This window comes from Amblyraja radiata, chromosome 32, assembly GCF_010909765.2.
Source record: "Amblyraja radiata isolate CabotCenter1 chromosome 32, sAmbRad1.1.pri, whole genome shotgun sequence".
NCBI lineage: Eukaryota > Metazoa > Chordata > Chondrichthyes > Rajiformes > Rajidae > Amblyraja > Amblyraja radiata.
Window position 1 is genome coordinate 17,207,730 of NC_045987.1, and position 17,267 is coordinate 17,224,996.

The 17,267-nt window shown below is 42.7% G+C and overlaps 1 protein-coding gene across 7 annotated transcripts in view; it reads right to left on the reverse strand.

The window, feature by feature from the left end:
- Positions 1-3,731: 3,731 nt before the first annotated feature.
- The window catches only part of ehmt1 (euchromatic histone lysine methyltransferase 1), a 93,944-nt gene continuing 80,408 nt past the window's right edge, over positions 3,732-17,267 (reverse strand). For 3 of the 7 annotated variants that reach the window (XM_033049252.1, XM_033049248.1, XM_033049245.1), the window contains 4 exons: positions 14,743-14,829; positions 13,608-13,686; positions 10,550-10,725; positions 8,316-9,079 (listed from right to left, as the gene is read on the reverse strand). In XM_033049252.1, coding sequence (XP_032905143.1) covers positions 8,896-9,079; positions 10,550-10,725; positions 13,608-13,686; positions 14,743-14,829 — 526 coding nt within the window. In that variant the 3' untranslated portion in view covers positions 8,316-8,895. Of the gene's footprint in view, positions 3,819-8,315; positions 9,080-10,549; positions 10,726-13,607; positions 13,687-14,742; positions 14,830-17,267 lie in introns of those variants that run through there. The other 4 variants (XM_033049247.1, XM_033049251.1, XM_033049249.1 and 1 more) reach the window with 2 other exon arrangements.

Below are 17,267 nucleotides of genomic sequence, written 5' to 3' on the forward strand. Positions count from 1 at the left end.
CTCAGATTCAGCCCGATTCCTGCAGTATTTTTTTTTATAGCTTCTTTTACAGCATTTTCTGTTTTTAATTCAGGTTTCCAGCAACTGTATAATTTTGCACTTGTGTTTTGACGCTCTGTATAGCTGGCATTAATCAACCTCATGGAGTAACTGATAGCAGTGCTGTTGGACATAGGACCCCAGCTCTTGTCGTGGGCTATTTCAAATCAGAATTGCATTGTTGTTCAATCAGCAGACAAACATCTCCCCCTGCTGGAAGCTGCACAATGAACAATTAAATGGGAGTGGAAAGGTAGCGTGGGGAATGGCAATATGTGGAGACAGAGGAAGCATGAGGAGAGGAGGGGCACTTATCTGGCGAGAAAAGGCAGTGTAGGGAGGGGAAAGACACTAAACATGAGAGGAAAGGCAGTGTGTGTGGGGGGGGGGAAGGCTCAACGGGTGAGGAACAAGCAGCCCAAAGACTGTCTTAAAACGATGCGATGTAAAGCGCCTTGAGTATTAGAAAGGCGCTATATAAATCCCATCCATTATTATTATTATTATTAAAACATAGGCCGCCCATCCTTCTGAAATTAAACATCAAATAATATCCAAATGGGTCTGGCATTTGAACACAACAGAATATATAAAGTTGCTGGTCACAGATCATTGGACTTTGATGGGATAGTCCCAGCCTCAACTACCTCCTCTGGCAGCTTGTTCCATACACCTACCACGCTTTGGGTGGAAAAAATTACCTCTCGGATTCCTATTAAATCATTTCCCCTTCCTATGTCCTCTGGTCCTCGATCCCCCTACTCTGGACAAGAGACTCTGTGCATCTACCCGATCTATTCCTCTCATGATTTTGTGCACCTCTATAAGATCCCCCTCCCCCCCCCCCTCATCCTCCTGCGCTCCATGGAATAGAGACCCAGCCTACTCAACCCCCCTAGTCCTGGCAACACCCTCGTAAATCTTTTTTGAACCCTTTCAAGCTTGACAATATCTTTCCTATAATATGGTGCCCAGAACTGAACATAATATTCCAAATGTGGTCTCACCAACGTCTTGTACAACTGCAACATGACCTTCCAACTTCTATACTCAATACTCTGACTTATGAAGGCCAAAGTGCCAAAAGCCTTTTTGACCACCTTATCTACCTGAGACTCGACTTTCAAGGAACCATGCACCTGTACTCCTAGATCCCTCTGCTCTACAACACTACCCAGAAGTCTACCATTTACTGTGCAGGTCCAGCTCTTGTTCGACATCCCAAAATGCAACACCTCACACTTCTCGGTATTAAATTCCATCAACTATTCCTCCGCCCACCTGGCCAATCGATCCAGATCCTGCTGCAATCTTTCATAACCACCTTCACTATCTGTAAAACTACTCACTTTTATATCACCAGCAAACTTGATAATCTTGCCCTGCATGTTCTCATTCAAATCCTTGATGTAGATGACAAACAGTAACGGGCCCAGCACCAAACCCCGAGGCACACCACTAGTCACAGGCCTGCAGTCTGAGAACCAACCTTCCACCATCACCCTCTGCTGGAGAGAAGATGACATAGTTGATATTTCGGGTCAAGACCCTCCTTCAGACTGAAGAAGTGTCTCGACACAAAATGTCACCTATTCCTTTTCTCCAAAGATGCTGTCTGACCCTCTGAGTAACTCCAGCTTTTTGTATCTATCTCCAGCATGTAGACCACCAAGTGAGCTTGGTCCTCCCCATCCGGTGCTGACATAGTGATCATTCCAGGTACCTGCCCAGATGCTGCAAGATCCGACTTGGTTTTTCATGTCGATCTTGGAACGCTAGCAATTTCTGAGTCCTGGGGGGACTGTGGTGCAACTCTGGGCCACCACTTCTCCTCATGCCCAACCTCATGAGCACACTCAACAGTGGGTGGAGGGGTAAGACATGGGTCAAGTGGAATCAGAGCCTGAAAGGACTCTCAGTCCGGTCTCTGGAGTTGCCTCCAACTGCTTAGTTTAGAGATACAGCGCGGCCCACCAAGTCCACGCCATCCAGCGATCACCCTGTACACTTGCACTATCCAACATACCAGAGACAATTAACAATCCTCACCAAAACCAATTAACCTACAAACCTGTGCATTTTTGGAATGTGGTGGGAAACTGAAGCACCAGGAGAAAACCCACACGGTCACAGGTAGAACATACAAACTCCGCACAGACAACACCCATAGTCAGGACTGAACCTGGGTATCTGGCGCTACAAGGCTGCAACTCTACCACTGTGCCACCCGCTTCTTTCAACACAGACGCTGCCCGACCTGAGGAACATTTCTCCAGCATGTTTTGTTCTTACTTCAGATCTCTGCTGTTGATTTACTCCAAAAACAAATTAAAAGCAACAACTTACTGCATGCACTAGCCGCCCTGTGTCGGCATCCATTAGCAACGTCCTGTCTGTTCAGCACTGATATTACAGAAACAGGAAATGGGTGGATATCCTCAAAGACACGTTCATTAAAAGTTACAATCTCTTGTCGCAGTTATGCCAGGAATACAAGGCGGGGTTTGGCGTACATGTGTGTGTGTGTTGAAGGGAGAGCAGATGCGAGAAATGAAAGAAACATTGAACACAATAAAGCCAACACCAAGGTATGGACAGATTGGATAACTCAGCATCGAGTCGGATGGACAGTAAAGGGAACCTTTGTCGTTTATAGTAACAGCCGCGGGTAGAAAGTAAGAAATTGCACAGGTGAACACTATATAGATGTTGGGACTATAAACGGAAACCGCGGGGCAGGGGTGACCCAATCACTCAATTTCAGACACAAGATGTTGGAATATTGCGGAGAACACAACGTATGAGTCGGAGAACACAACGTATTTAACTGGTCAGACTCAGAGTGTTTAAAAGTGCTTAAAAACCTAGCGGGTCAGGCAGCATCTCTGGAGTTACTTCAGCACTTTGCGTTAAAGCGTTGCCAGTTTCTCCTCCCACTGATGCTGTTCTGTTCTCATAGCGAGAACTAGCGACCAGGACAATACGTAAACCTGTTCGCCCATTGATTCAATAAGGAGTTTGCAAACTGGACTCGTTTCTCCAGACACTTTGCCCCGTCCCGGGATGGCACCGCTCACCTTCAACCGCGGACGACACCCAGTCGCCGCCACCTCGTCCCTCTGCCATCCGCGCCGCTGCTGGAGGATTCAGCCCGAGTGAAGTGGCCGGAGAGGAGTTGTGCCCCCGAGGGAAGGCGGGGCCGGAAACCGCCGGCCGGAGCAAATGCCTTACCGGGGAGAGCACCGAGTGGCCCACAAGGGTCAGGTCCCTTCTTCAAACTGAAGGGGAGAAAGCTGGACTAGAGAGAGCTCTCTGTAGAAGGGTCCCGACCCACTGAGTTCCTCCAGCACTGTCTCTTGTGGGGTTTTTTTGCTCCTAATTTCAGCATCAGCTGTTCCTCGTGTCTACTTTTATTGATTTAGATCTTTGACCAAGATGTGATTCCATTATCGGTCTCACCCCAACACCTCGCTGTCATCAGTTGCTGCTCCTCATATTGCGCTTGGGTATCTTACAATCCAGTGGCATAAACGTTGATTTCTCCATGTTCAAGTAACCCCTGCATTCCCTCTCTCCCCTCCCTCCCTGGTTATCCTGCTAGTCCCACTGTTCGTATCATTTGTTATCACCTCTTCCCCAGCCAACAATGGGCCGTAATGGGCTTCACCCTTCCTTGCCATCTGTTGCCAGCCCAGATTTGTTCTGGCCTTTCCATTCCATACCGCTCAATGTGGTCCAGGTAACGAGCTTGTCAAGAAACATTGGCAGATGTGCTTGAACTGGTTCTGGTTCTGGCCTCCAGCCCCTCTACCCTCTCCTCTACTTTTAAGTCAGAAGAAGGGTTCCGACACAAAACGCCACCCACTCTTCTTTTCTCCAGAGATGCTGTCTGACCTGCAGAGTTACTCCGGCACTTTGTGTCTGTCTTTGGTGTAAACCGGTATCTGCAGTTCCTTTCTACATTACATAGACTGTATCGCGCCCATGTTAGGTCTTTATTCTCTGGAGCGCAGAAGGTTAAGGGGGGACTTGATAGAGGTCTTTAAAATGATGAGAGGGATAGACAGAGTTGACAAGCTTTTCCCATTGAGAGTAGGGAAGATTCAAACAAGAGGACATGACTTCAGAATTAAGGGACAGAAGTTTAGGGGTAACATGAGGGGGAACTTCTTTACTCATAGAGTGGTAGCTGTGTAGAATGAGCTCCCAGTGGAAGTGGTGGAGGCAGGTTCGATTTTATAATTTAAAAATAAATTGGATAGGTATATGGATGGGAAAGGAATGGAGGGTTATGGTCTGAGTGCAGGCAGATGGGACTAGGGGAAAATAATTGTTCGGCACGGTCTTGTAGGGCCGAGATGGCCTGTTTCCGTGCTGTAATTGTTATATGGTTATATATGGTTATCTGGTTATACAGTCAGCACTCTCACTTTTCTAAACTTAAGCTCATCGCACACTAGCTTTTGACTTCCATCAGCTGTTTAACGACTGCTTTTGAGATCCACGGAATGAAAGTAATCTTGGACCACAAAGAAAGCCAGTGCATGGTTAGCAAGCACACCAGAGCACAGCGTGAAACGCTGAGGCATCCTCACCACTGAGAGAACCGGTGAACATAGTTTTAAGGGGGAAAGACTTCATAGGAATCTCAGGGGTAATTTTCCGTACACAAACGACGGTGGGTGTTAATGGAACGAACTGCCGGGGAGGTAGTTGAGGTAGGTATCATCGCAATGTTTAAGAACCATTTAGACAAGTACATGGATAGAAAAGGTTTAGAGGGATATGGGCCAAACGCAGGCAGGTGGGACTAGTGTAGATGGGACATGTTGGTTGGCGTGGACAAGTTGGGCCGAAGGGTCTGTTTCCATGCTGTATGACTCTATGACACTACAGTGTGTTTCACTGTTCTATCTTCTATGTTGGATGGTTAGGAAAATATTTCTTACAAACCTGTGACTGCACACTGCATTTTATTTTATCAAATATTTCTACCATTAAAGATGACTGAAATATTACCTCTATTTGTATCCAGATTTGGATTTCTGAACTGCTTTGCTTCATCTGTGCCCTCCTCCTCTGCTACAAAGGCTGCATTAAGTTGTGACTGTCAAAAAATCATTTATTTCACCAAACCTTTGCTGGGTTTAATAGGTTGAAAGTCTGCTGGCAAAACACAAAGTGTTGGTGGAACTCAGCGGATCAGTGGAGGGAATGCACAGGCAACTTTCCTGGTTGGCACGCTCTGGGTATATTAGACCGATTGCTTCTAATATACACTCTTGTTTCTATTATGCAGAAAAATTGTTTAGGATTTTCCACAACCTTACTTGCCCAAGGTAATTTCATGGCAACTTTGTGCCCTCCAAATTTCGTAAGATCTCGTCTACACCCCTTATAACTCTCAAAGGAGGCATTTGATAAGTTTCCTCTATCTGATATACACCTCCTTCTTTTCCATGCTCAAACCTTCAATGTCAGTGCTCTGTTAGTTAGTATTCTCCAAAATGTACCATCTTTCCTTCTTCTGCTTACAGGGTCCTGATGGCTCTGAACTCTTATGTGTAGGAAGGAACTGCAGCTGCTGGTTTACACCAAAGCTGAGTTACTCCAAAGATTTTGGAGTTACTCAGCGGATCAGGCATCTCTGGAGAAACGGATTAGGTCCAGAGATGCTACCTGACCCGCTGTGTTACTCCTGCACTCTTATGAAATGTCACCAATCCATGTTCTCCAGAGATGTTGCCTGACCCGCTGTGTTACTCCAGCATTTTGGGTCTATCTTCTGAACTTCTAATATTTCACTGGATGTTGTTGTCCTGCCCAGCAGCTGCGTCCCATCTACTTACGCCACGTCCTGTCTTACACCATTGAAATCAGCCTTCCTGTAGTTTAGGGCTCCATGTCAAGGATCCATCTTCCCTTTTTCCATGACCACCCTGAAACTTATCAAGCTATGGTCATTGTCATCAAAGGAATCCTCCACGGCCACTTTTCTAACATTTGCCCAACATCATTCCCCATAATAAGGTCAAGCACGGCCCATCCCTAGAACTCTCGGCATACTACTTCAAGAAATACTCTTGCATGGACATTAGGAATTCCTCCCCATCTTAACATCTTGTACTAATTCAATCCCAGTCAATATTGGGATGGTTAAAATTCCCCATTAATACTCTATTGCTTTTGCTGCCATTGATCTACCAATATATCTGTTCTTCCAATTCCTGCTGGGAGGCATAAAGTATAATCCCATCAAAGCGATTGCCCCCTTCCTATTCCTATGTTCAATGTAGTCACAGTGGCTGACTACTGCAGAATATCCTCCCTGCATTGTTGTAATCCTCTCCACAGGCAGCCGTGCAACACCCTTTTGCATCTCCTTCTGTCGCATCTGAAACTTCTACACCACATTGAGCTGCAGTTTCTGTTCTTCCATACCATTCCCTCAGCTCTTCTGTCTTACCTGCGCAGCTCCTAGCAATGAAGTATATCGTGTTAATGGCAGAGGCCCTGGGGTGCAAGTCCATAGCTCTCTGAAAGTGGTGATCAAGCCGGATAGGGTAATGAAAAGACATTGAGTTTGAAAGATTTGGAATAGTCAGAATATTTTTTTCCCCAGGACAAGGAAGTCCAGAACTTGAGGGCACAGGTTTGAGATGAATGGGGATATCATTAAAAGGGAACCAGAAGGGAGGTTTTCGTAGGGTGAAGTGTGTCTGGAATGAGTTGCCTGAGGTGAGGTGGAAGCAGATACAATTACAAATTATAAAATGCATTTGATCAGGTCGAAACAAGGAACTGCTGATGCTAGATTACAAAAAAAGACACAAAGTGCCGGTGTAACTCAGCTGGTCAGGCATCATCCTTGAATATGGAGGTGACTTTTCAAGTCGGGACCTTTCTTTAGACTGATCAGGGGTACTTGGATATGAAAGGCAGAGGTTTATGGACAATGCAAGGAAAGTGTGATAAGTATAAACAGCCACCAGTCAATATAGATGAGGTGGGCCCTTAAGGCCAGCAGCATAATTCAAGGAAAGTAAATGTAGTTAAACCTATCAACCTTCTCGTGCTTCTCAACCTCTCCTGTCTCCATCTGTCCTCCTTCCTGGACTTGCCTGTTCTGTTTCCTAAGTCAGCCTCCCCACCTGTTGCACTGTCACATTTCCCCCTCCCCCTCCTTTGCTTGTTTAAATCCCCCCAAATAACACCAGCAAACCTCCCTCCAGTGGAGGTACAACCAGTCCTACGAGTACACGTCACGCCTGCTCCAGATTACAATGATCCAAAAACCTAGAATCCTCTCCCTTCTCTTTAATTGTACAATCATCCGTCCTGTCACTATTTCCATACCTGATAGCATGAGGCATTTTGCATAACCCTGAGATTACAACCTTTGTAATCTTGCTTTTCAACTTTCTCGCAGCTCCCTAAATTCTCTATACAGGACCACAGCTCTCTTCCCCACATCATTAAGTACCATTATGGACTACAAGCTCTGGTTGGTTACTCTCCCCTTTGGGATTGTTCTGTAATCACTCAGATACATCCCTGGCTCTGACAACCTCAGGGGCAAGTGAGGTTATATCCTGAAGTCTCGCAGGCTGCCAGAGAAATGCCTATCAGTCCCCCGACTGTCGAGCCTCTTAATGCTGGGCAAGATATTGTTCGGCCTTGCTGTATAACTAGGCTAGTTGTGGTGCCACTGATTTGGCTGCTACTGTTTTCCTCTGAAAGGCCATTCCTCCAATTAATATTCAAAGCGGTATACCTATTAGAGAGAGGAAAGCCAGAGGTAAGTCCTGCACTGCCTGCTTTCCCTTCCGAACAGTCACCCTTCTATCTGACTGAACATGTCACGTGGCAGCTTCCCAAGATCCGGTCTCTGACAATTTCTGCCATGTGTATGTACCTGTGAGTCAGCAGCAGCTCCAATCTGTGATGTGAGGGGCGCTACAATTGGACACGCTTCCTACAGTAATCAAGGTCACGACTACTCCCTGATTTAGATCTCATAGGACGAGCATCCCACTCCGCTGAGGTAAGGACTGGCCCCTGGCCGTGTGAGTGAGGTAAGGACTGAACCCGGGCCCCTGGCAGTGAGCGGCAGGAACTCCACTAGCTGCTCTGCTGTGCCACCCATAACAATATGTCTGCTGCATCCTCCCTGGGAAATCTCATTGAGTTGTGAATTATAGCGTTTATCATGCTTATATATTTCCTGAAGCACATGCTCACATCAGTTTAAAATAAGCATTTTCACACTTTACAAATCTATTACGAACTGCTTTTATTTATAACATTTCAGCAAGATTTGCATACAAATTCAGAACACTAATGGATCAAGCATAAATGCCCTTAAAACCGGTGAAAATTATAATGAATGCTAACAGTGATGTCTCTGTAAAGTTCTTGGACTTGCACAAAAAAACCTGACCTGCACTAAGGAACCTTTAAAAAATCTATGCAAAATGGCGTTTTTAACGTCCAACCATCACGCGTCAACAGCAGATGGCAAATTCATAAAGACAAACTATTACTACTTTTACTATTACTGATAATACTACATGTAAAAAAAGATTTACTTGGATTCATGTTAAAAACAGGTTGTTCCTTTATACAATCTTGAAGTGACTTTTACTTTGCAGTAAAATCACACAATAATCAGCACCATAACTGTTGGCCCTCACTATAACAAAAGTTCAATTTATTAAATGTCCTATCATCAATATCTAGACAGACAATTGTAGGAAGAATTTGTCAGTACAGCTGAGCTGGTGCTTCGAGAAGTCTTTCACACAAGTGGAGCCATTCCATTCAATACCGCTCAATGTGGTCCAGGTAACGAGCTTGTCAAGAAACATTGGCAGATGTGCTTGAACTGGTGTCTGGAAGTCCATTTTGTTGTGCTTCCATTTGAGATACTGTGGCTTGTCGCTGCGCAATGGCAGCAGCTGAATGCTTGCACTTCTCTGAACCGCACAGGCAAGTAAAATAATTGTTCTTGATGTCCCAGAACCTGTCACCATAGTCAAAACTGGGAAACAAGTACAGCAACATGTTAAAAGTGGTTATTTTTAAATAAATTAAAAACACATACTTTGAATGCAACTTTGATGTGTGATTTTCATTATTATTGATGGAAAAAACCTGAACTATGCCAGGGTGGTCTTTAGCCGATGACACAAACTTCAAAACTGTGTACAGCACCTGTCCTACAATGGAGATTATCTTTTTTTTAAGTGGATTAATACAAAACCGATCCTCTATCTTGTGGAGTAAGTCAATATAAAAATGACAACCTGCAGTATTCAAAGTACTGACTTTGTTGAAATATTAAAATGAGCAATTAGACTATTGTCTTGTCATTTACTAGTTTTGGTTTCTCCGTTGGTCAATTGCCCAGCTTCTATACTGGAGACGATGGAAAAGATGGGCCACAAAGTCATTACCGAGGAGCTGGTCTGAAAAGGGATTCATTTGCTGAGCATTGTCTCAACTCACAGTTCACCCATAGTGGTTCAATGTGATTAAGAGTTTAAGAAGGAACTGCAGATGCGGGAAAATCGAAGGTACACAAAAATGCTGGAGAAACTCAGTGGGTGCAGCAGCATCTATGGAGCGAAGGAGATAGAAGGGTTTTGGCCCGAAACGTTGCCTATCTCCTTCGTTCCATAGATGGTGCTGCACCCGCTGAGTTTCTCCAGCATTTTTGTGTACCTGTGGTTCAATGTGAGTTGATCTACAGTCTTGTAATACAAATATTATCCATTGTCATGGAGAGAAAATTAAAAAGATTTTTAAATTTTCATGGGTGTGCACAGACCACAAATGCTGAACAAATAAAATTTTTGTTTTATGGGAAGTACGGTCCATAGACGACTCTGACTGATTTAAATAAGGTTACGCATGACCTATGCTAATCAAACCAAAATCTGGCATTTTTAGTGGTTCTATTGTTGCCCTTAAGGTGTGTTTGTTCACTTATCAAATGGCTTCAGTGCAACAAGGGCAATCCATGCTGCATTTCAAGTTTTCTTGATGTACTTTCTTCCCAGAACATTGATTATTCATTTTAAATAGCCCCATGTGCTCTATTAAATCTCTCTTTCACAGCCAAGCCACTTGTTATAATTTAAACCGCTGAAAGTTGGACTCAGCTTCGTGCATTTTCTCATGTCCTGTGTTTGCCTCATGTCTCAGGATTGAAAACAAAAATCAAGATAGTTGGTCAGGCAGAGACATTGCCTTCAATGTTGATTAATATTTACTTAGTTATGAGTCATTTATTGGAATAGTTATTCAAAGTTCTTTATGAATTGTCATTTCACGGAGGATTGAAGATAGATAAATATGCCAATGGTCATATTGTGTAACCTTTTTGAAAGCAGGCCCCTGTTTAGGCCATTTCTACACTGGCATCTGGTTTAGCCCCTCAAGGTTAATAAGATACTATTTCTAAAAATGTAATTGTTTGAAGGAAATTCCAAAAATATTAGGCACTTACCCTAGTTCTTCGCCACACTTGATATCTCTACTGCTGAAGAATGCAATTCTTGGGAAACGAAGATCCTGGTGTGACATGAACACTCGTACAGGAATGAGGTTTGGTTCGCACAGATGGTTGACAAAGCGACTGATGTTTCCATAGTAGCGAGCATCGATACAGTATACCTCCCCTTCCTGAATTTAGAAACAAAATATGGAATTAATTACGTCTTTCCCCAGTTAAAAATAGTTGAGAATACTATTAAAATGGCATTTAGATGTTTGTACTGAATGGACATTTTAAGGTACCCCAGGTAATCAATTTACATTTGCACTATATTTCTTTGCTTTATTGACGTATGTAAAAGTTTTAAAGCAGCAGTTAACCAAAGCCATAAACCGATGGTATTGTTCAACTATCCACTAACATTTTGCGAAATATATAGTAAAACAGATAATTTACCTACATCAACTTCGATTAATTTATTTGGGTAAATTACCAAGGCGAACACTGGATTGAAGATTTTATAACACTAAACATGATGGATAGGTGCAATAATCCAAGACGTTTACTTCAGAGTCTCAAGAGAACAACTTGCAACTGCTATCTTTATTAAAGTGCAAATAAACTTGCGAAGATTTTACATGTAACAAATCATCAGCAAAAATTAAATTTTCTGTATTAAACAAAATAGCTGGTCTGTCTCTAACAATTAATAATCTTAACTCTTAAAACTCACTGGCTAGTTACTCAATTATGAGTACTTTGTGTTTTAATTGTAATTTACAATTTTTATCTGCTTTGTTTTAAAAGTATGCTAGTCAACAGCATGCATTAGACTTCTTTCAATGTTTTCAGCTCAAACAAATAATTTCAAAGCTTTGGTTCTAGTCTCAAAATTAATATATTTTTTAAATCAATAATGGACTCCTGAGTTCCAGATGACCAATAAAACAATGTGTACTGTTTTCTTAAGTAAATAGCAAGAATATTCACACCCTTTCCTATTATATGTTTGCCACTTAAAACAAAAACCTGAAACAATAACACCACTAGCAATCTATGTATACCATGGTTCAATGAAACAACATTATGCATCAGGTGATGGTTGTACTATGCTGATGAGAAAATGTTAGCTGAAGTGATTCTGACCAATTTTGACAGTGATATTAGTAGCCTTTCTTATATCCTACATTGTGTTTGTTAACTTTGTTATTTAAAGCTAATAAGTTCCAATAAAAACAGACTTTCCAGAGTAAGTGTGAAGTGAGACATTCTGGGAAGTTGAACCAGGGCAGCCCACACACAGTACATGGTAGCACCCTGGAGACTGATGGTGAACTGAGAGACCAAGGGAAGCAAACAAGTTCCCTGAAAGTAGCAACACAGGTAGACAGTGTGTTGAAGGAGTTGTATGCCACTTGCCCTCAATGGTCAGGGTATTGAGAACAGGAGTTTGGATGGAATATAACAACTGTACAATACATTGGTGAGATTGCACCTGGAGTGTGTGCAGATTTGGTTGCCTAATTAAGGGATGGATGTAATTAAGATAGAGGGTGCAGAAAAAGATTCACAAGAATGTTGCCGGATCTTGAAGGCTAGAGTTGTGAGGAGCGACAGGATAGAATGACTGTTTTCCATTAATTGAAGGAGGCCGCGGGGTGGGACCAGGTGGATTGTCATAATCTGTTTCCCAAGGTACAGGAGTCCAACACTAAAGAGCAAAAGTTTCAAGTGCGATGGAAAGAATTTAATGAGAACCCAGGGGAGAGGGGGCAAATATTTCCAGAGGGAGGTAGGTATGTATGTGGAGCAAGCTGCCAGTGGAAATGCTACAGGCAGGTACAATTACAACTTTGTAAACCAACGGTTTGACAGGTTGAGGAGTATGGGCTAAATGCAACTGAATGGGACTATGTTCGGTCGACAACTTGGTCAACATGAACAAGCTGGACCAAAACCCTGTTTCTGTGCTGTCTGATTCTATAACTCTACACAGTGCAACATTTAACATGAATTCACATAAAAATGAACAGAATGATAGTTTAAAATATGTTAATCTTACACTCCATTTTTGCTCCTTGAAATACTTTGTTACTGGGCCAGTTTCTCAGTTATTCCTCAGGATTTTTACTATGGCACTTATTGTATCCAAAATGTTTTCAAGATATTCTGTACAAATGTTATACTCTGCTATAAAGGGCGGCACGGTAGAGTTGCTGCCTTACAGCACCAGAGATCTGGGTCTGATCCTGGCTACATGTGCTTGTTTGTACGTTCTCCCCGTGACCTGTGACAAGCAAAACACGAGCAACAAAGCTTTTGCTCGTGCTAATTCAATTCTCAAAGTTGTTGAAAGGCTTATTATTTAAGTATATAATCAGATTAGTCAGTAGCAATGTTTCTAACTGCCAGTTTCCATAAGCAGATAAGAGGAAGCAGGCAGGTTCAAGTTCTACATTGACTATGGATGAGTAAAGGTACAATGAATCTGGGAGAAGTCATGTCACACAGACACATCTGCACTTTAGTCTGTTTTGACTGTTTTACTGTTTTAATGTTCTTTTTACAAACCATGTTCTCGGGGTATCTAAATCTAAATTTTATTAGTTATTTAAGTTATGACATCGGATGGAAGATGCATACCAAATCTCGTTGCACTTATGTGCAATGACAATAAAAGATATTATTATTATTATGAAAAATCTGCATTCAGCAGCATCATAGGCACATAGATAAATGCACAAATGATACATAAATTATAAATAAATTACACAAAAAGCAAGACATTACTGCAAAAATGTAATTAGAACCCATTCTGAAGAAGGGTTCCAACCCGAAACATTACCCGATTTTAAAGAAGGGTCCCGAGTCAAAACGTTACCAATCCACGTGCTCCAAAAATGCAGCCTGACCCGCTGATTTCCTCCAACAGTTGGTGTCGTCTTTTGCAAATCAGCCTCTGCAGTTTCTTGTTTTTACTTCTCCCAGATTAAAAGCTAGCATAATTTACAATAACACTGGAAACACAGTTAACATGACGCAAAAGGCAACACACCAAAATAATGGGTACCTTATTGTCGAGGTCAAAAAGATAAGAGTCATCTTCTCGAACATCTGCTTCTGCATCCGTTATAAGTTCCCCCACATACCTTGCATGAGGAAAAAAAAATTGTTTCAAAGGTTGTTCAAACTGATGTTAGTGTTACTAAAATACTCGTCAGGCTAGTCGACGGATGGAACAAATATGATGTGTCACAATATTTGGACTTTTATCTCAGGAATCTCAAAAGCAGTCTTGTCAGCTACAGATTTTAAAAGATGATCAGTGATGAGCACAGTAGGAAAAGGTTTTCTTTCAAAATATGAGCCGTAAGCATTAATTCTAATCAAGTAAGATGCAGATAATGTGGCAACGGTGATTGTGTGAAGAACAGGCTCACATTACAGGATAAACTCTAACATAAATTAGCACACATCAACAATCCAACACTGATCCCTGCGCTTTGAAAGTCAAAGTACTGATGCAAACTGAGCCAACAATAGTGGTCTAATTGTGACAGCCAAATCCCCACTTCTCAAGACCAGTCTTTGCCCACACTTGACAGGTTGGATGTGGGGGGCCTGCTTTGCAGATCCTGCACACCCCAGAATCCAAAGATGTGGTTTGGGCTTTAGATCATACGTACATAGACTTATGTAAATGTAATATTTCAATTATTTCTTTTTAATTACTTTGCAAAAATTTCTAAACACCTGTTTTCGCTTTTTCATTATGGTAGATTGATGATTAAAAAAAAATAATTTAATCCATTTTAGAATACGGCTGTAACGTAACAAAATGTGGAAAAAGTGAAGGGTCTGAATACTTTCTGAATGCACTGTAAATTATGGTCTTTGTCCCAAACATTATGGAGAGCACTGTATGGAGCAAAGCTTGGTTAGGAAACGTAAATGAATTAAGAAATAGTTCCACCATGCACAATGTACCAAACGACAACATAACATCATTAGTTTGGTGGCATGGGGGGAGGATTTTAGGTATTTCAAGTGCATAAAGTAAATTATTTTGGGCAGTTAGCGCCACAGAAAACTCTAAGTAATAATTGAAGACCAATCTATGGACAGGAGAGACTAAAGCAATGGTAAAATCAATTAAACCAGCCATATATATATATAGCATCATTGTCGGGAGGGCTAACACTTACTCGCAGATAAAATTACCCTTGGGAATGTCCTGCAATGACCGAACGCCCCAGCCCATCTTTTGTGTACGATATGCCTGTAGTCGAACCCTGCAATAATTACAAAACAGAATAAACAACCAGAAAATTATAACTACACCATGGTTTTTACTGAAGCCAGTGATTAGCTTCACTTTAATTTGCATGCAAATTAATCAGAACATTTGCCCACATGACATGAGTGGTACATTTCAAAGAAATTAAATACATGTGAAGACAATGAGTTACATATGCAAATCTTCTTATCTTAGTTTATAAATATTATTAATGGGGTTAATATTAGAGGAGAATCAATTTTTTATGCCATAACAGAAGTTCTTTTTTTGTATTACAAGATTTTGTTGAATGGTTAATTGCTGTTAACCTACAAATGAAAAAATATTCTACTTAACAAATATTGACATGCAATAACTGCATTTGATTGAGAATTCAAATCCATAAAGCACAAGTTATTCATTTCAAAATTGTTACATAATTTATTAATTAGATTAAAAGCAACAGCTCTAGATCCAAGTCTGTAACAAATCATCAGCAAAGTGATGTATGCGATCATTAACACAGCAATTACTCAGCATCTGCTCTCCAATAACCTTCGCATGTGCTTAGTTTGGATTCAGGAATATTGAGCACCAGGCACATCATAGCCTTCTTCTAAAGGACAAAAGAGTTGAATTCCAGAGATGTGGTAAGAGTGTCTGCTCTCGTTTACAAGGCAACATATGAATGAATGTGATATCCTTGTCTATATTACTAAAAGTCTGTTCTTGACCGGTTTTGGCAATCTGTGCGGCGATTTCCGAGAGAACGCCGCCACCTACAGCCGTCATTTTTGGCCACCTCGCTCAGAGCCCCCCTCCGCCGCACGTGTGCCGAGGATTTTTCCAGTCGATGAAAAATGACAGAGATATTAATGATTTTACAAAATTCCCCATTTTCTCTGCTGCCCCCGCTGGTGGCAGGGGGGGATGGACTATAAAACCAGGAAGTGGTGTGCCTCCATCAGTCTCTGCAAGTGGTGTGCCACAATCAGAGCTCTGAATGCACTGACAAATGTCTACAGCACTGTGAGTACCCTTAATTTGGTTTGAAAATGAAAATATGGTTAGAGGTAAAAAAGCACTGCGTGCAAATGGTTGTTTGGGTTGAAGTAAAAAGGCAATCTCTCTCCCCCCCCCTCCTCCCTCTCCTCTCCCCCCCCTCCCTCTCCTCTCCCCCCCTCCCTCTCCTCTCCCCCCCTCCCTCTCCTCTCCCCCCCTCCCTCTCCCCTCCCTCCTCCTCTCCTCTCCCCCCCTCCTCTCCTCTCCCCCCCCTCCTCTCCTCTCCCCCCCTCCTCTCCTCTCCCCCCCCCTCCTCTCCTCTCCCCCCTCCTCTCCTCTCCCCCCCTCCTCTCCTCTCCCCCCTCCTCCTCTCCTCTCCCCCCCTCCTCTCCTCCTCTCCCCCCCTCCTCTCCCCCCCCCCTCTCCTCTTCCCCCCCCCTCTCCTCTTCCCCCCCCCTCTCCTCTTCCCCCCCCTCCCTCCTCTTGGTCTAGTTTTCTAATAAAACCTAACAAGAACCCCAATGAACAGAAAGAAAACGCTCCAGTAGTTGAAATCACATCACACACAACGCAAGATGGTTGTGATACGTGGAGGTCAACCATTTCGGTCACAGGACATCACTGCACAATTTTACTCAGACCAGCGTTCTGGGCCCAACCATCTTCATCAATGTGGTCAGAAGTGGGCATGTTCACTACTAATTGCACCAATTCCAAATCTTCTGCACATAAAGCAGCCCAGCCCTGCATGTAGCATGACCTAATCAATATAGGCATGGACTGATGAGTGGAACACAACGTTAACACCAGAAATATGCTCGACAATGACCAACTTCAACAAAAGAGTATCTAACCACCTCGGTTTGACATTCAATGGTATTATCTTTTCTGACACCCCATCATCAATATCCTGGGGCTCACCATTGACCAGCTTACTCAGTGGTGTCAACCAAACCAAAGCCTTTCCACTATCTACAAAAGTTCTCCTGGGTCAAATGGAATATTCTTCGGTTACTTGGTCAAGTACAGTGCCGATAACTCTCAAGAAGCTAAAACCATCCAAGAAAAAGCTGCTCATTGATTAGCATCCATCAATCTCACCATCCCCAGCACACAATGCCTGAAGGTGAATACCACCGAACCAAATGCACTCTTGATTTCTCGGTTTCGGTTTTCAGGTTGAGGTCAGCAGCTGATTTAGCCAACAAGGTACGACATAAGAACGGGTGTTTAAATATTATTTTCAGTGTTGTTAGTTACATAACTCCTGTGAACATCGTGAATGGTTAAGTCCAACTAATATGTACATCTGGGGAAAGCTCAGCTTTGTGTAGTGTTTCTCCCAATCGTTTAATTTTCATAACTGTGTCAGCTCTTTGCTAGAAAAAATAAATTGAAACAATTCCCTTACCTCATCCTTCCCCCCCCGCACCCCCCACCACCCCACCAAAA